The sequence below is a fragment of the Eulemur rufifrons genome, chromosome 18 (genome assembly GCF_041146395.1).
Source record: "Eulemur rufifrons isolate Redbay chromosome 18, OSU_ERuf_1, whole genome shotgun sequence".
NCBI classification, from domain to species: Eukaryota; Metazoa; Chordata; class Mammalia; order Primates; family Lemuridae; genus Eulemur; species Eulemur rufifrons.
Window position 1 is genome coordinate 55,362,114 of NC_091000.1, and position 19,967 is coordinate 55,382,080.

At 39.4% G+C, this 19,967-nt stretch overlaps 1 protein-coding gene across 3 annotated transcripts in view; it reads right to left on the reverse strand.

The window, feature by feature from the left end:
* The window catches only part of CAP2 (cyclase associated actin cytoskeleton regulatory protein 2), a 133,408-nt gene that overhangs the window by 32,616 nt on the left and 80,825 nt on the right, over nt 1-19,967 (reverse strand). For 2 of the 3 annotated variants that reach the window (XM_069493750.1, XM_069493748.1), the window contains 3 exons: nt 11,332-11,475; nt 10,912-10,997; nt 7,776-7,881 (listed from right to left, as the gene is read on the reverse strand). The exons of the other annotated variant lie outside the window; for it this stretch is intronic. In XM_069493750.1, the coding sequence (XP_069349851.1) occupies nt 7,776-7,881; nt 10,912-10,997; nt 11,332-11,475 (336 nt within the window). The remainder of the gene's footprint in view (nt 1-7,775; nt 7,882-10,911; nt 10,998-11,331; nt 11,476-19,967) is intronic. 3 annotated transcript variants of the gene reach the window in all.

Sequence of the window (19,967 nt, forward strand, 5' to 3'; positions counted from 1 at the left end):
TCTGCTCCTTTGGAACTGAAAAGGGTATTATTTGAATCGATCTCTCTCCAAAGAAGGTCTCAATGGATTTTGGCCATTTGAAAAAAATAAAACTGGCTTTGAAAGAAGGATGATTTGCCCCTCAAAAGGCTGGGCCAGAGAGAGGGGGCAAGTCACTCAGCTGTGGCAGTGCCAGCAGGGAGGCCCAGTCTCAGGAGTGAAGGCTGCACCCAGAGGTGTGGTATCTCAGCCACGAACAAGAGCCCCGGGGTGTCTCCTCCTACCCGAGTAGCTCCAGCTCTGCCCTGGGGAGCCCCTCTACCGGGCCCCCTAAACCACAATCTCCTGATGTCCCAGAGAAGGGTTGGAGGGCGAAATGGGCAACAGGACACCCTCAGCCACACCACTGCCTTCAACACTACAAATCAAGGAATTTTAAATGAACACATCTCCCCAGGGTGGTGGTTTAAATAAATAAGGAATGTGTTAGCCCTCAGGTTTAAAGAGTTTGAGTTCTTGGTTATGAAAAAGTTCTAGGAAATAAAATAGGCTTGATCATTAAAGTAGGCACTTTTAAAAGCTACTACCGTTTTGGTTTACGGAGATTTAAATGCTCTAAAAATATTTATACATGCTTATCAACTAACACTAAAACTCAAAGGTATTTATGAAATAACAGAAACAGTTCTAAATATAAAACATCTACTTAGAGCTTAGTACACTAACTCTTACCCATTGTGTATGAAATTATAGGTATTTGTCTTCAACCTAAACTTAACTCTACCAAAGGTACAGTACAGATTAAAATAAAATCCACAAATAATCCACCAAATTCAAAACGTAGAAATCGAAGCCATAAGTAATAATTAGACAAACGGGTCCATAAATAATGAAGAGATCATTACAAGAAAACTTCTCACTCCTTAATGCTATAAAGCTGCATCTACCTCTAACCCTCCAGAAACTGCTCTCTGAAGGTCACTAGAAACATGGTGATCATGGGTGATTTTTCTAATTCTTATTCGCCCTAGGTTACCAGGGTTGGTATCAGTGGCCAACCTGTCTTTCTTACAGCTGTGAGACCCCCAATTCTTCTCCTTCTTCTCCTCTCTCTTCTTTATCTCCTTGATGTAATTCACCCCCATCTCTCAATGGTGTCCCCCAAGGTTTTATCCTTGCCCTTACTGTCTTTTTTCTACCATCTCATCTATTAAACTGTCATCTCTAGGCACGCGACTCCCAGCATGTCCCCCCTGGGTCTACGCCTTCAGCGAACCCCAGCCCTGAACCTCTGCCGGCTCCATCTCCCACCTCAAACACAGCACAGTCAAACCCCCCGTGAAGATTTTTCTCCCTCCTCCTTGGGATTTAGCTATTTTTAGTGATGTTACCATGATCCTCCCAAACTTCCACACTGGAGACTTTGTGTTAAGATTTGATGTCTGTCTCTCTCTCTCCTTGTCCTCCAATACGGAGGCCACTCCATCTCTCTCTTTGCATTGCCATTGTCACACACTAGGTCCCATCCTAATTACCTCCACCCCTAACCATCTACTAAAGTCTCCCAACATGTATCAGGGCCTCTAATCTCTTCCCTTTTCCATCGATCTTACACAATTTCTAAATCATTATTCATAGTGTGTAACTTTTTGCTTAAAAACCTATAGTGAAGGAAACAACCCCACACAACACATATGGCCCCATCTTCTTAGCATGACGCATGAGGACTCTACCATCTGGGCCCGACCTGCCTTCCTGGCCTCACCTCTTGCCACATTCAAGCTCTGCAAAACCACCAGTCTTTCCTTCTTTCAGTACTTTGCTCATGTCCTTTGTGCACATACTGAATTCTCTGCTAAAATTTACCCTTCCCTTAACTGTCTTCCTAGGGAACTCCTGCACATCCTTCAAGACCCAAATCGAATGTTAGCCCCTTTGTGGCTCTGCCTGCCTGCCCAGGAGTCTAATTTGCAAGGCTTATTTTCCAGTATGGCTTTGTATTGCTGTTACTTATTTATGTATCATAGTAAAAACCCTGCTGCTTGATGGCAGAAACTTTAGCTTAAATATCATGCCTGATATGTGCTTGGTACATAGTAGGTAGCCAATAAATGGTTATTAAGTGAATTTCTAAATAAATGAACCAGTAAAAATGAATGATCTCTCTATAATAACTCCTTTGGTCCAACTTAAATAAAGTAGAGCAGTGCTTTTCAAACTTTAATGTGCATATAAATCGCCTGAGTAATCTTGTTAAAATGTAAGTTCTGATTCAGGACTGCTGGGACCTGAGATTCTGCATTTCTGGCAAGTGCCCAGGTTGCCATTGGCCCCAGAATCACACTGCACTACAGGATGGGCCGTCCTCTCCTTGTTTTCTTGGTCTATGCAAGATTCCTATTTTTTGTGCTGGTCTCTAGCATGCTGTTCCCAGTGTTCCATCATGGCACATTGTTTATATATTCATTAGTTAGAAGGTGAGTTTCAGTGGACAGGAATTGTGACCACATTGTCCTATATCCATCTTTGTATCCTCAGCACCCTGCCCAGAATTCAGTGCATAGTAGACGCTTAAGCAATGTTGATTTAATTATGTGGTCTCTTCCGGGCTGAACTCACAACCATTTCCAACCCATCTTTATTACCTGTGCATTTGGGGTTCCTTTGTTAGTTGTGGCACTTCTAACCCCTGCTGAGCAGCGAGGTGGATTTCTTCCGGAGAATGGAAGTCATTGGCTACCCAAAGCCCCTAAAGGGAACTAGAAACTTAAGTGCAATTAGCTAAACAGAAGGCAGCTAAGGTCAGGTACTCTGGTGAGTGCACTGCTCTAGGGAAAGATCCACAGAGGAGATCCGTGAGCTTTGTGATTGTGTCACCCAACGCACCATCTGAGGCTTTTGCCCATTCACTTTGATTAGTAAACCCAAGGTGTGGGTTTGGTACAAGTTCTAAGTGAAGATTTAGATATAAAAGGTTAAGAACAGTTTTCTCTTGTAAATAGCAAGAGGAAGCCAGAGAGGCCAGAAGACTTGAAAACTTACAATACATACATATTTAATGACGTGCTACAAAGTCTACATTATTTATAATAAGTCAGGATACCCTCTGGCTGAGTTTTAATTTGATCAAAAGTAAACTGTTAAACTTTCCTTTGTTATTAATAACAGACATTTGGCCTTTACATTGAGAAACATGAGGAAAAGAATTATCTACCTGGAGGAACAGAAGTGATCCCAAAGTGTCTTGCTTTGGGAAAAATGAAATTCCACCTTGTCTATAATTTTAACCACCCCCAACTACTTGTACTTTCCTGAAGGTGCACGGGAGGTCAGAATGGATGACAATTAGTGTATAGGACATACTTTTAAAACTCCCATTATTAAGAACTATATCACCATTACATAAGACATTATATACATTCATCCATGTGTCGTTTTATTCTAGTATACAAAATACTTATACCCTATCTGTTCCCAAAGCTAAAGTAATTCAGAAATACATGAAAGGACAGAAATCTGTCAACAAGTTTAACACCATGAAGTTAATGAAATAATCATATTTATTCTATTCATGGAATTCCTTTCATGACCTTTTGCCGGCCAGATCCACACAGAACAGAATAATAGTTTGCATGTTGATCTGGACAATTTATTGGAAAAATAATCAATTATTTCAGTAATTGTAAGTGTAAAGTCTAGATCACAGTATTCTCTGATTTGAAGGAACAGCCAACAAATATTACAGATCTGACCAATTGCAAGGGATGATACATAACAGTGTTGCTACTAGGCTTGTGCCAAAAAGTCAGTTTATTCAACAAAATGCATCTGAAACTTAGCACTGAGGGAAAAGCATAAATTAATATGAAAAAGAGTTCCCAGGAATGAAACTAATTGAAAACTCCAAGTAATTTCTGGTGTAGAGTCCTTCTAGTTCTCAACTGCCTCCATGTTGAAGAAAAGCTCATAGGAATGACAAGATTGCATTTGCCACAGTAAACGTAACTAGAAATTCCAGATAGATTACTCCCCAGCTGCTTCTGCTCCCCAAATGCACCCCACCCCACCCAGCACACTTGCGCACCTCACACACACACACACACACACACAGACACACACACACACACACACACACACTCATACTCTCTTCCAATTACTGTCCTGAAAAAAGCACTGGCCTCAAAGTTTTACATTTCGCAGGGACAACTGAATGGGACAGCAGTTGCCTGGCACAGCTGCAGTCTGCAGGCAAAGGTTAGGAGGTGGGCACAGAGAAATTCAGCTCCAGCTGTTAACTCGGGAGAATGATTATTTCTTAAAGCCATGCATCCGTGGAAACTCAGGGTCTCAAGCAGCATGCTGTTGGTCACTAAAAACCCCACAGAGTGCAAATCTCAAAATCTGATTTGAAAATGGAAGAGAACTACAATTACTCACAATACTTGAGATGTTAAGTTGCCATAATTTTTCGTGGTGCAGGTAGGAGTATTGTAATCCACTGTGTCCATTTAGGTGGAATTTTTTTTTTTTTAAAACCTCTGAATACTGTGGTATCCATGAACAGCAACACCACATCTTCCTGCATTCTGCCTTGATCCTTATCATTTTATAAATACATAGCTTTTACATAGTTGTGATCCGTGGGCAAATAAATAAAAAGATCTTGTTTATTTTTTCTTTTCAGAGGCCATTTGATCAGATAATTCTAATATCCCTTTTCCTCTTCTTTGCAAAAATGCCCGATTCTGGCTATAACTGTTTATCATTCGTTTTGCTAGTATGTCGATGGACCACAGTAAGGGAGGAGAAATTAGTCTGACTGATGCTATGGATTATGCTCTGGAATCTTTTAAAATAGTTTTTAATAACTTAAAAGAGAAATTTAATTTTTAAATTCAAAAATATAATTTTTATATTAATAATATACTTTTTAACAGCTTTCCCCTCAAGCTGTAGATGAAGAGAACAAAAATATCAGGAAATATGTTTCTGTGCACATGTCTTAAAGCTTGTCAAAAGATTTTGTAGATATGATGTTATTTCTGAGTCAACATTTTCTTATAATCATTTCCTATTTTTAATATCTGACCCAAACTTTATCATTTCACTTCTATATTCAAGAAGTAAAGGAGGTGCTCTCCTTTTACCACTCTGAATAGAATTTTCCCATGGAGCATTATGTACTCAATAAATAATTTAGCCATCATTATTATTATGGAAATGTGTGCTCTATGGATCATTTATGTTTTTGTATAACGCTTTTATTTTTTTGAGATGGAGTCTTGCTCTGCCACCCAGGCTGGAGTACAGTGTCATGATCATAGCAAACTGCAGCCTTGAACTCCTGGGCTCAATCGATCCTCTTGCCTCAGCCTCCCTCCCAAGTAGCTGGGATGACACGTGCTACTATGCCCAGCTATTTTTTAAATTTTTTGTAGAGATGGGGGTCTCACTATATTGCCCAAGCTGGTCTCGAACTCCTGGCCTCAAGTGATCCTTCCATCTTGGCCTTCCAAAGTGCTGGGATTATAGGCTATGAGCCACCATGCCTGGCCAACACTTATGTTTTAGAACTTATTTTTCAAAATGTAAGATGTGACGTTGTGTTAGTGGGTCATAAAATCTACTTATTGAATCTCAGCCAGAATTTTATAAAAATGATGTAAAATAAAAAGAAAATATCACAATGCATTGTGCATAGTAAGAGAAAGTATTGTTTTGTGAAACTTGTTTTAGTATTACAGATGTGGGGTATGTGTGCATGTGTGCGTAAAATGTATTTCTTTCTATTGTCTTAAAAAGCTTGAAAGTCATTGTCACAAAGCATATATTTCTACTGAACATAATGAAATAAGTGTTCACTTCAGAATAAACAAAACCCACATTTTTTCTATAATTAATAATCAATTCTCTTTTCTATTCATAAACACAATTACTCAGCTTTGTACATTGCATTGAAGGTCTTCAAACCATTTAAAAGTAATTTTCTATTCAGTTTCCATGGGCACCATTAGAGAACTAATAAGCTAGCATTTATTGACATTATTTTCCACAAATGGATTCTCATTCCTCTCATATTTATCTATCATGAAATAATAATAAATCCAAGGACTCTTGATTTTCATTTCACTATTCTCTAATGATGACCTATCTCCATGGCAAAGATGTGACAATTCTCTTCTATGACACATTGATGTATAACAAAAAAGTGTCCCATTGGAAATGGATGAAAAATAATTCCAATTAGTCTACATAAACACCCACCCATATCCATACACACCCTTCATTATTAAAACCCTTCACATGTGTATGAACTCTCTTCTCAAAAGTCATAAAGTTATGGGCAGATGACAAGTAATCAACTTAGTTGTATCTTGCACTGTGCATTTCAGTGCTATGGAAGAAATAGGCAAAGTAGAAAATAAAAAAAACATCAGTCTTGAGAGGCCAATGTTAACATTTGTACAAGTGTTGGGGGACAGATGGAGAAGTCCCACACGCCCTTGAAAAAGCCCAAACTCTGCCTTAGCTTTAAGCCTACTATACTGACATCAACAGCCAGAACTGAGGATGGCTTGGGTGCTGGATGGGCTACAGCTGTCAGGACAGTGACAGTTCCACCTTTGAACAGAGTTCACAAACACGACACTTCATTAAAGGTAACATTCATTTCTGACGGAAAGGAGTTTCCGTGGGAAGCAAGTGCAGAGACCCAGAAGGGCAAGGAAGACTCTGAGAGTCCCCTCACTCAGGATTTAGTTCAAACCACTTACTGAGGACCTACTCAGTGCCAGGCACTATGCTAGGAGCTGGAGACAGAGATGAGTTTCCAGTCAAGTGGGAGAGCCCCAAAAGCACACAGAAAATTACAATTCCATATGCTAAGGGCTACGACTGAGGTATACCCAAGATACAAAGCAGGCATAGAGGAGAAGCCACCCAACCCAGATGGGGAGCTGAGGGACATCAGTGGAAGTTTCTTAAAGAGGCGATGTTTGAGCAGAGTCGTGAAGAAGAGGCAGGGGTGCTCTCCCCGGGGAACTCGTTCTACAGCATGGTATAGGTTCAGGACTTTGCAATAAAGGTTAAACGACTTGAGTTTGGCAAATTTTAAAACAACATCAATTTCACTGGGTTCAACCTAAGCCTTGCGTGTGTTCAGGAGACCACAAGCAGCACGGATTGCCAGGACACACAGGGAGACGTGGGAAGATGGGAGAAAGCTGAAGGAAGCAGCCGCGGTCAGATCCACGCCTCGTGGGAGTGAAAGTGGGAACAGACACGGGCTGGGATTTTATCCGGCCTCTGAGACACCACTCAAAGTGCTAGGATTGCCTAGGCATTCAAAAATATTATTCAGATACACTTTAGACCATCAAAAGAGAAATAAAAAACATTTAAAAAGACATTTCATTCATAATTCCATCTCCTTAAAATTACCCCTATTTTCAAGCCTTCCGGTTCCCTTCAACTCTTCTCACGCTATTTCTTAACATACACGCCTTCTTGGCACTCATAAACTTTTTTTTTTTTACTTTTATCACTCAACGTTAATTCGTAAACTGTTTTAATGGCTGTGGAGTTCTTACCACAGGCAACCATTCTCTTCCTGTAGGTCATGTAGGCAGTTCCAGATTTTACTGTGACAAATGACATTTCCATAGACAGTTTCTCCATGGACATTTTCCCTTACGTTTTCCTTGAGGTGACTTCTCAGGCTTGAGATTACTAGGCCACAGGGTATAAATACTTTTATGGCCTTTTGCCACCCAGGTGGAGGAGGGCCTGGCACTTACCGTTTTGCTCCAAGTAAGGCCGGTGGTGTGGTGCTCCTTGATGTATGCCTGAAGCTCACTCCAAATGCTCAAGTACGACCTCACCCAATCCACGTGGCGTAAGTCACTTTGTTATGAAAGAGAGGGGAAGAGAGCGGAGTTAGGATCTAAAGCAAAATTTAAAAGAGATTGGGGTGGTGGGGGCGGGGCACATGCGTATCCAGTGACTCGGGCTCCAGATCAGCCTGGAGTCATTGTCCTTCTAGCCCCGGAATAGAACCCTGAAGGGAAGGGGGCCCAGGGCTCTCCCCAGGGAGGTGGGCAGCTGGCCGAGTGCCCTGAGCTCCCGGTGGGGACAGAGACACCACAGACAGGGGAACCTCGTGTGAGGCCAACATGGAGGGGAGACCATTTCTTTGCATACTGCTCTGATGCAAAATGAGAAGCAATATGCTCTCAGGAATGATAATGGCACCAAAGAGAGAGAAAAAAAAATAATCTGGCTCATTTTAAAATAATTTGGTTGAATTATTTGGTTAAAAGAGTAACCAAAGTGGAGAATTTTAGTCATTGTGACTGATAAAAGAAGTTGTTATTGTAAAAAGGTTGATTTCTTATGAAAGGGTAATGCTCTTTACTTCTAATGGGACATTTACTGAAATTCCCTTAATTTGATACTATTAACAATACAAGCTAGGCAAGGCATAACCAGTTTTTTAATCTCTATGTTATTGAACGAAGAACTAGTAAAATGCTTACCTTTTATAATAGGAGTAATATACAAGATCGAGAGAATTGTTAGAAATATTAAACTTATGACAGGCAAAAATAGTTGCATTTCCTTTTGGTAGTTTTCATCTCTAATATTTGTGCCCCATTTTGAATGAAGCAGTGGTAAATGAGAAAATGATGACATTTGAGCTAACAAAAATTTAATTATGTTCCTGGGCCATTAACCTGAAGATAATCACTGAAGGAAATCTCTATTATTAAAGCTCTTGCCAATAATGACTTGTCTCTAGACTTACTTTGTTTTGTTTTCCTTGAAAAGCTCCAAGTACCACCAGCATGTTAGAATCCCAGTGTATTAAGCCCTGCCTTTTAGGAGAAGTGAAATGGGGAACTGAAGTCATAATTATTCACTCTTCAAACAGGAAAAAGATGAATGTGATTTTGTTCTACATTTTTAGATTTACTGACTGTATTAATCAAATCTATGAAAAATCTCATTGTCACTTTGTCTGATGTTCATGGTCAAAACCCAAAAAGCTAAGTGTAGCTCTACTGGTCTCTCTCGTTAGTTTCCTTATCCTATGGGGTCTTGTGAAGGTCTTAGTACAGTGTTATGCACATAGAAGCAGCATATACCATAGCTATTATTAATATTAGAGCATGCAAATTACTTCAATATAAATGTATATATATATTTATACATATGGTCATTTAATACACATATAGGTATACATGGGTATGTACGCCCAACACACACATTTGTCTGTAGACATTATAGAAGTAGCATGTTGCACATTCAATATACATTCTATTAAAAAATTTAATAATGGATGAAGTCCAACTCTGTACAGGAAAATTCATTTTTCTTTTAACCATTATAGTTATTATTTTGACTTGAAGAAAATTCTAGCAAAACTTGTAGTCAGGAATACCAGTATGGTGCCTTTTTACCTGAAATCAGTCTTTAAGAGATAACAAAGTGAGCAGAACCCAAATGTACATCAGAGTCTGCAAACTCATCCTCGGTTTTCCCTCACCCTGGAAGGAGCTAAGGTTGGGTAACGCAGGTTTTAATGATTTTTACGCAGAGACGCCACACCTCTATAAAGCCCAAATAACTGACTTGCTCTATTCGTATACTGAAAAAGAGCCAATAAGCAGTCAAGTCAGTGGTAAGGGTTGCACAGACACGAAGAGCCCACTGCTCACCGTACTTCTATTTAAAGACAAGGAAGTCTGCCTTTCAACTGCCCGTCTGCCAGGTGGGCAGCAGCAAGTTGCAAATGACTACAACACAGAGGAGACACTGCAGGCTTGGGTCCCCCCATGCATGGGTGGTGCACGGTGTGCAATATTCTGCTTTTGTCAGGTTACCAGCCCTAGAAGCTCAGGGGTGACTTGGGACCGGTTTGACTGCTCCTAGCAGTGAAATGAATGAATCTGTACCTCTAGCTTCTCCTATAGTCTTCAGGGGATCTACTGAGCTTAACTGAATTGTTCTTGGTGCTATCGAAAGAACATTTTCTACTTAATAGCTGACATCAAGGGGCAAATTCTGGACTCTCTTTGTATGTGTACAAAAATGTGGAAACGCGCTTTCCTTTCTTTCTTTTCTTTTCTTTTCTTTTTTTTTTTTTTTGAGACAGAATCTTGCTCTGTCGCCTGGGCTACAGTGCAGTGGAGTCATCATAGCTCACTGCAACCTCAAAATCCCAGGCTCAGGTGATCCTCCTGCCTCAGCCTCCTGGTAGCTAGGGGTACAGGCATGTGCCAGCATGCCTGGCTAATTTTTTTTACTTTTTGTAGGGACAGGGTCTCGCTATGTTGTTCAGGCTGGTCTTGAACTCCTGGCCTCAAGCAATCCTCCCACCTCGGGCTTCCAAAGTGCTAGGATTACAGGTGAGAGCCACTGCACCAGCTTGGCTGCTATGCTTATAGATGTCTTACTGTCTACCCCCACTGTATTTCATCTTAACTCAGTCTCTGGTTTCCTTCTCAGTGGCCTGGTTTATTGTCTCGTCTCATTTCTGCTCTTGATTTATACTTCATTTCCTGATTCCTCCTTTCTTCCGTCTGCTCACCCATCAACTCTACTTTGATTGATGTCAAAGTTCTGTAACCATATAGCAATGGCCCAGCACAAAGCTCTCCTGTTATTGTTTGAACACACGATGGAGTGACATGCATTCTAGTGGGAGAGTTTATTCGTCACAAGAAAACTAAAGCAGACTTTCTCAAACACACACATTATATGGATAATTGATTCCACTTTCCACTTGGCTTTACCTGCGAAGATGAGATTTTCCTTTAAAGTTTATAGGACATTGGCAAAGAGCCTTGGAAAGGAATCAGCAATTAACTATATTGAGTTTTAGGAACAAATGTCTAACAGTTGAGAACTCGGTCAGTAACAGAGGGTACGTACCTGTGTTTGTAGTCCTTTAACACCCTGTTAGTGTAAAAGGTGGCAGCGTCATTCATCTCCTTGACATAAGGACCGGGTTTGGGGGACTGAGAAAACAGGACCGTCACCCAAGCATAGAAGGAAAAAAAAATAGGATAAGAAAGAAAATGCCTTAAAGAAGAAGAAAAGCAATGGAGATGAGGACTTGAAAGCTGGAGGCAAATTTTGCTCTGGAAAGGTTGGTAAAACACTTTCCACATCTCAGAACAGAAAGCATTGAACTTCAAGCAGGGTAAGAAAAAGCTGACGCATTCAGCCTGGAAGGAATCTTCCTTCAGTGCATCAGACTGTGGACGAAGGGGTGTGAAGGTAGCTAGGAGTTCCCCTAAATACCCCCCAAAATGTGACAAGGTGAAGGGGCAACATTCCGTGTGGACTCACCACAGCTATCCACCCGAGGGCAGGGATGCTTTCGCTGACGGCCGAGAGATGATTAAACATGTTACTCCCCCGGTTTCTCTCTCTGAAAGTTTGGATTTCCTGAATCTTTTCCGATATGGGTTTCAGAAGTGTGGCCACTTCATTCTGTAAGCAAACGTTGAGGGCCGTTACTAGGGACAGCACAGAAGCATGGCACCTTCATCTACTAATCAGGAGTCTTCAGAACTTACCCTTTGTCCAGGGGTTGTCTAAAAGAAACATATAATTATCTTTCAGGATGGAACGAATCTTTTTTGTTATGGTCATATTATATTTTTTATTCTCTGAAGTATGAGAATTGCAGATATTTAACATCATTTTCTTAATTTAACATTATGGCAATAATTTAACATTATTAATGCTGTCTTTTGAGACATGGAAAAACCCAGCAGTGTGATACAGACCCTGTTTTGGAGACTTCTGCATGGAACACAGTGAAATCGAGTGTGGATTGGTTATATTTCCAAATGGAATACATAGATCACACACTGCAAAGACACAGTTGTGAAGCTGGGGTGAGTGAGAGGTTAGTAAAATGATGTTTTCCTATTGCTGTGGGAACATGAAGTGGGAGAGGGTCCTTGGTTTTACCAGAGTTACCATAATCCATGTGAAAAAGGGGAAATCTTCCATTGTGGCTCTTTTTAAGGAAATGTGATGGCTTATAACATTTATAGCGCTTTTAGTCTGGTTTGGCGTTCTACGTTGTCCCCAGTCCACTTGGCCTATGACTCCCGGTCATGCTCACTTCTGACTAATTCAACAGCTTTGAATTGTATGACTTCTCTAGTCATATAAAAAATGGCTTTCAAAATTATGGGAGCTGAGTCATGAAGTATCACAGAGACAGCCACTCTAGAATACCACAGTTGCTTTAAACATCTCTTCATCCACCGTTTAGCATTTTCTGAAGCCTTTAGGTGCTGAAGAGCAGATGCAAGGTTGTTTATCTGATTTTTCTTTTGTGCTCCAAAGAAATGTCAAAGGTCCTACACTTCAGCTTTGTGAAAGCTGTCGAGAAGCTTTAAGTAGCATTTTACTAAATCTTGTTTGCAGGAGGTAAATGGAAAAGCTCCTTACAGCTCTTTAATTTGTTTAACCAAGACTTCAGAGCAATGGGTCCCAGCTTTGCCTACATATTAGAACTATCTGGAGGGCTTTAAAAACCACTGAGGCCTGGGTTCCACCCCCTAGAGATTCTGATTTTACTGGTCTGGAGGTGGCCTGGGTGGGGGGAGAGGAATAGAAAAGCTCTCCAGGTAACTTTAATCATTGCCACAGTGGTGGCTTCACACTCCAAAGGACAGTTGCTTCTGCCAGGGACAACAAACCATTAGAGAAGAAATTATGTGCAGCTGCAATAGCACCTAGACTTTACTTCTCCTTCTAAATCTCTTTATATACCCTCCCCTAAAAGAAATGTTGCATGTAAGGGCTTTGGAATTTGAATGGCCTCGGTTCAAACCTCAGCTCGGCCACTTACTACCCATGGGACCTTGAGCAAATTTCTTAATCTGATCCTTGGTTTCTTCATCTATAAATCAGAGATAATAATACCTACAACCTGTAGGCTACAGGAGATACTGTATTTTAAACCCTAGTACATGGGAGGTACACAGTAAGTGGAAGTGATTGTAATTATTGCTATGATGCAATTAGCTCATACCAGAGGTAAAAAAAGATGTTGTCCCCTGTAATATCTAATAGTCATTTGTTTCAAATAAATGTGTATTTAAGATGAGAGAGGCTCCAGATAAACATCCACATAGGCTAACAGGATTTTGTGATTACAGGAGCCTAAAATGGGTCACCTAGTTCAGCTTTTTGACAGACCCAGTTGAATAGGTCACGATGATTATTTTTAAAAATAACTAAAATAGATTGGAATAGACTAGAAAATGTCAGAGGGCATTCACAGGTAGTAAGAGTGGGTATTTTATGGAACACTTTTTCAATTATGCTGTATGCGTGTGTATATTGGGTTGCAAAATAAAACGTATTTCTTATTATGGATCTTAGTCTGAAAGTTTGCAAAACATGGCTCTAATCCAGTTCTCCTATTTTACATAGGGGGATACAAGCTCAGGGAGGTTAATTTACTAAGTCAAGGTCAACTAGCAAGGGTAAGTTGAGCTGGAGCTAGAAGCTAGGTCTTCTGGGAGGCCCTGAGACAATTCTTTATATTGGATATTGAGCAAATATGGTCAGCTCTCTACACACAGGTTTCTTTTCTGCCAACAAGACTAGGGAAAGGTATTGTTTACAGATTAAGAGCTTAAGTTCTGGAATGACACTGGTTGGGTTCAAGTCTTTGCTCCACAGACTTTAGACAAATTACCAAACGTGTCCAAGATTCCATTATCCCATTTGCAAAACAGGGTTGACAATTGTGCCCACTTAACAGGGATGTTTTGAGGAGATGTGAGAGAACGTGTCTGTGCTTGGTTAAGGGTCGGTTCATTCTGGGTGCTCAATAGGTCATCGGTGATCTCCAAGGAATCTGCCAGTTTAAAAAGTCTCTGACTGACCAGATTCGCTGACCAGCTCTTTCCTATCCCTCATATGTGAACACAAGGAGAGCAATTTCCTAACTGAGATATGCAGACAGACAAAGGCACATTTTTGTTTGGGGGAAACAAAAAGAAATATAGGGAAAGACAGCAAAATTTTCTCAAAGTTCTCAGTGGAGTTTTTAATGATTCCATATTGAAGGAGGAGAAAGAGGAGTTTGCTGCAGAAGCTAGCCAGTGCTTGTGGAAAACTCATGAATGCTCTCCTGCCTTCTTTCTTCCCTTTCTGATCATTATAAAGCAAAGGCCTTACAGATTTGGTATGAAGACCCTGAACGAGGGTTGTTATGGGCTAAGTTGTGTCTGCCACAAAATTCATATGTTGAAGCCCTAATTCCCAGTCCCTCAGAGTGTAACCGTATTTGGAGATAGGGTCTTTAAAAGAGGTAATTAAATTAAGCTGATGCCACTAGGGTAGGCTTTAATCCAATATGACTGGTGTCTTTAGAATAGGAGGAAATCGGGACATGGATATGCACAGACGGGCGGAAGATGATGTGAGGACACAGGGAGAAGACGGCCATCGACAAGCCAAGGAAAGAGGCCTCAGAAGAAACCAACCCTGCCAACACCTTGATCTTGGACTTCCAGCCTCCAGAATTGTGAGCAAATAAATTGCTGTTGTATAAGCCACCCAGTCTGTGGTGTCTTGTTATGGCAGTCCTAGCGAATTAATACAGGGGTCCAACACCAATTCAGGAAGAGCAAACACCTTCAACTCCTTTGCCCCCAAACCCTCAGCAATAAAACAGACAAAAATCCCTCTAAATATTCCTAGCTCTAAACACACTATTCCATGTTTGCTCATTAACGGTTGCCCAAAGTCAGTTTTAAATACCCTCCCTGGAATTTCACTCTTTAGAAAGCAGACATTTTCCTCTTCAAGGAATTCTTTTCAGTCTAAACTCAACACCTTATCAAAGATGTGGCATTGGTTTCCCCAGCAGGCAGCTGGTTTTTAATCGTGGCAGAAGCACTAAACAGCATCCTAACCCCAACTATATGCTAAGCTATAATATTCTTGATGCCCTGAAATTTTTGAGAAAGGCCAGAATGTCTGAATTGTTGGTGATACCTGGCCCACTGCCCCAAGGGGAAAAAAAGAACCAGAAACTGTTTAATTACGATGTTAGAGAGATTTATGAAGGCCATCTTTGTTTATCTCTAATTCCCCAAGAACAAACTCTGAAGTCTTAGGAGACAGAGTCTCCTGGAAGATATTTTATATTGGTTATCTGATAGAAGCATCATAAAGATTGAGAAAGTTTTCTTTTGCTTGAGTTTGGCAATTGTGTGAAGAAATGTCATCATTAAAAAAAAAGCAGCAATGTTGAGAGAACTAAGCACAATAGCTATGTGCACAACGCTAATAAACAGTGCAGCTTTTATTCTGTGCCAATAGATTTCTCCTGTACTTTAAAGTAATCTTATCTTTGCCAGTTCATCCAGAACTTTCACAGCTGGAATCAAAAATAGAAGAGAACATTACAGTGACGGTGTGATTTCCATCAAGGCTTATTGTGTGGGATGTCAGACGGAAAGCCGGTGGGGGTGCTATTAGGTAGAGGTGCTTCCACCTGTTTAAGTATTAAGCATACATTAGGCATACTCAATCAATACAGGCTGATTTGCATTGATGCAATTAAAATTACAAAAGGGCTTTCCACTAAGAGAGGAGATAATTTAAGAGGCGTCTTGGGGTTTTTTTTTCAATGGAGTGCATTGGTGGTAGCTCCCTGGACATGTCTAGCTTCAAGTGTGCTTTGGAATGACTTTAAATCGGCTACTTTTATGTAGGTGTCAATCTGAATTTTTTTTTTCTTAATGTTTCACCCAGGTTTCTTTTATTCTGAGAAGTTTCCCTGATAGGAAATCATTTCTCAAGGTAGATGTGAAGACAAGTTGAACATCTTCCCTGCCCTTCCCCAGGCTTTTACAGAAGGGGAAAATGGCCACAATGGCGGAGATGCATGAGCAAACTGCAAGTATTCAGCAAACGTTTCCAACGGCTATCTTAGCTGGATGGGGCTGTACTTTGGAGAGTATTTTGGGACTCCATGTCTTTATGACCCTAGTTTCTGCTTTAAAGTTGAAGAATTGAGTCCCATTATCAGCTTCATCTCAGTTTAGCTCCAGAAGTAATTGAATTGTTTTGCAGAAAGTAAAATGAAAGAGTTTTATCAGCGAGCTTTGTAGAAACTTTACCCAAAAAGGAAAACCAAATTCCCACTCATGCTGTTTTGTAAGAGACGGAACAAACTCTGGGAGTTTGACCTCAAAGATGTGTCATTGAGTCAAACCAAACAGGCCTGTTATTTCTGGAATCCAGGGTTCCCATGTAGTTCTGTACCAGGTAGAAAATGGTTCTATCATTGTTACTTCTTCTTAACTCATTTCTTTATCTGATTATAAAATTAATATATGCTCTTTGTGAAACATTGGCAAATAGAGATGGGAAAACATAAGTAAACAATAAGCATTTCTAATTCCACCACTTGGAGAAAGGCACTGCTAAAAGTTGGTGCTCGTTTTTTCTTTCCTATAGACATAATTATTGCAGGTATTTTCAAAAATAACAAGAATTATTTTTTAAATAATGGCTATTGAAACCATAAAGAATGATTCTAAGAGCTGAATTCAAGCACTTTAGTTAAAACAAGCAAGCACACAAATAAAGTCCCATCAATATACTCCTGGTAAGTACTGTGAGAACTCTCATTGTACAAACAATGTTTTAAAGATAAACATTACAAATGTATTACCATTACAACTCAAACAGACTTAATAGCATTCAAGTAAAAATTTTTTTAATGTTTGGATCTCACCTATATTTAAAACTCTAAGATAATTCATATCAAGCAGTACTTCTAAGCAAACCATACCACCAAATACCAGTCATTATTACTTTGACTTATGTATTTTGTGCAAAGTTTTACCAGTTGATTTCATTTGGATGCCTATATGTATGTGTGAGAGTATAGTACAGAAAACATATGGAAACATATACATCAAAGTGTTAACATACAAGTTTTATTTAATTTTATTGGCTTATCCAGATATTTTAAATCTTCTACTATGTATATATATTTCTTTTGTAATTAAGGGAAAAGTTTTAAAACATATTAACCAGTTTTGCACATTCAAAGGTAGAAAAACTTTCACATAGGTGCTATCAAGCTTGCATATATCAAAAAATATTAAGCCTCCTTCCTCCCATCAGGGATGTAGCTTCAGGAGAACACATTTAGAAACTGCCAGAATAAATTACTCAGATGAAGAAAAATAAAGTTTTCTCAAGCAAAGGTTATCCAAATCAGGAACAGTGTTTGCTTCTAAAAATATATTATTTGGGCACATTCTAATAACTGAAGCAATTGTTTTCACCACTTTAAGTCAGGAGCATATATTTTTTTTATCAGAAATGTTCAACTGAGTTAACATTTGCTTTGGTGCAATTATAAATATTTCCCTAGGCTAGTTCCTCTTTGTGTTTCATATATATAAAAATTTTTTACTGTCCACGAACATTTTGGAAATTTTAGAATATGCCTCATGGAAATACTTTCAAAAACCTTATACATTTAAGACAATTTAAAATGTCTGCAAAACTGTCACAGAAGTCAATCTAAATAAACAAAACTTACTGAGCACCCCAAATATACATGATACCATGACAGTTGCCATTATATTGCATAATGACAAATTCCTTGGCAAATATTTTTATATCTTCATAAGATTTTATAGCTCACATATATACCTTATTTTAGGGTTGCTAGACTCTTTTAAAAATACACTCAAGAATCTTTTTTCTCTTATGTTCCTTATATATTATATTTGCTTATATTTCTTAAAAATCATTCTGCAAGAGTAAAACCTGGTGACTTGGTCTTCCAGGAGAATGAACTGCTTTGGATGGTTGTTGCATTGTTCTGATATCTTAGAGAGGCACTTTTAATATGCAAAAACTCCTTAAATTTTTAATGCAAATCTTTCAACAAACTTATCTGCACATTTTTTAGTGATAGTTTTTTTTTGTTTTTAAAACAAACTATTTCAAACATACAGAAAAGCATAGAAAATAATAATGTCAAGCTCCAATTTATATAAAATATAATTTAATATTGCATGGGGGCCCAAGATCATCACTAGGATGCCCTTTCACTGACATTTGCTGCAGAGCAGATGGAAATGCAGAGGTCTGGAGTCTGGGACATAGAACTATTGGGTAGGACCTCGAGAGTGGCACTGAAGTTTGACATCAAATAGTTCTATTTTTCTGAAAAGGTGGAAGAGTGCACTTGCAGTTGCAAATTGGGCATTTTTAATGTAAAGTCTTTTCTGCAAACCATGGGCTGAAGAGCCTTCTCTGAAGTCATTTCCACACTCTTCAGATAGTGATTTGCACTGTTGTCAATATATTTTAACTTGTGAGAATCATTCAAAGGTTTATCTAGGATTTGGGGGCCACTGATACAATGAACAGTAGACATTTCTTTGTCAGTTCCCCCTGACTATTCTTTGTCTTTGCTGCTGTTCACAGGTGCGAGCCCCATCTCTCATCCCTTCTAGATTTTGCGCTGCCGTATTTGGGGAAGTGCTCACTCTAAAACCTACCATTTCTTCATCAGAACAGGAACACAGTTGACATGACACACAGGCCACACTTTTCTCTGTGCTCTCAATGTTTGACACTTTTCAGAAGGGCAGGTATGTCATACAAAATACCAAGTTCAATGGAAACCTAAATGTTTAGCACAGTGACCCACAATAGTTTGTGTCCCTGTCCTCACCATCTCTCACATCCTGAATCTTGATGCAACAATGAGGGTTGGAAGATGATTAAAAACAAAACCAAACAACAAACCAAAAACCCCTTAATATTAACTGCTCCTTCAGGTTGAGATTTATAGTTTTCATTACAATTGTTCTGATAGATACTTTCACTGGTAGTACAAAAAGGCAACAGTCCGGTCAGAGAAAACATGTCTTTTCCATTCATGCATTGGTGTGCAGGCTGGCAGATAAATACGGGATACACATGAAGCTCCAGTGTGTCTCCCCTATATAATGGGACTTGACAAAATGGGTTCCTGGAAAATGCTGGGTTCATGGCAGGGGCATGGGATTAGTTGGATTAGTTGGATTATTTATCCAGGAAGGAAGTAGTGGATCAATAATGAGCAACGACAAATAATGACATACAAACTCACTGCAGAAAGAAACCAGAAATTTGAGGGGTGGGGTGGAAATTAAGTGGAAAATCAAAGCTTAACCCTAGTTATCCACAATGAGAATAAGACAATAGCGTAGGTGGCTGAGAAGAATCTCATTTTGCATTTTGTTATTGTTTCAGCTTATTTTATTGGTTCAGCTGAGAAGATATCAGCTCTTACCTTATCTGGGAGGTGCCATTTGTCTTCTGACAGTGATGAATTTTATAACTACCTGTAATTTTACTTTATGAGATTCTGTACATTAAAGCTGAAAAGCAGATCTCACTGTGCTTTACTTAAGCCCAGAGGGACTTCACTAACAATCCCTACAGATAGAAATTGAAGAAAACTCCACAAACCATTCAAATTCTCCAGCTTTACAAAATCTAGGACAATATAGAGTGATCAGAATTAGTTCTTTGAAGTAGCAAAAAAAAAAAAATTCTTCTGAATCGTCATTCACTTTTTATTCTACCCACAATCTGATGAGCATTGACTATATGCCGAATACCATGCTGATTGGTTTTTACCTGTTGTGTCTAACTTCTAATGATAAATATCAAACTATTGAAGTCACCATTTGAAAGATCCCACCCCAGTCACTGGGTCATTTCCTGGGTCATTGCATTTCCCCTGAATAAGTGGCCCATGGTAGAAAAAACGGCCAGGCCTTTCCTCTGAGATTCATTTATGCAAAACGTGGCTGAGATGATGTCAATCTATAGTTTCAGTTTCAAACTCAGGATATGTAAACAATTTTGACAATTACCCTCTGAGTCTTAAGACTTCCCACAGGGCAGATGAACCATTATTG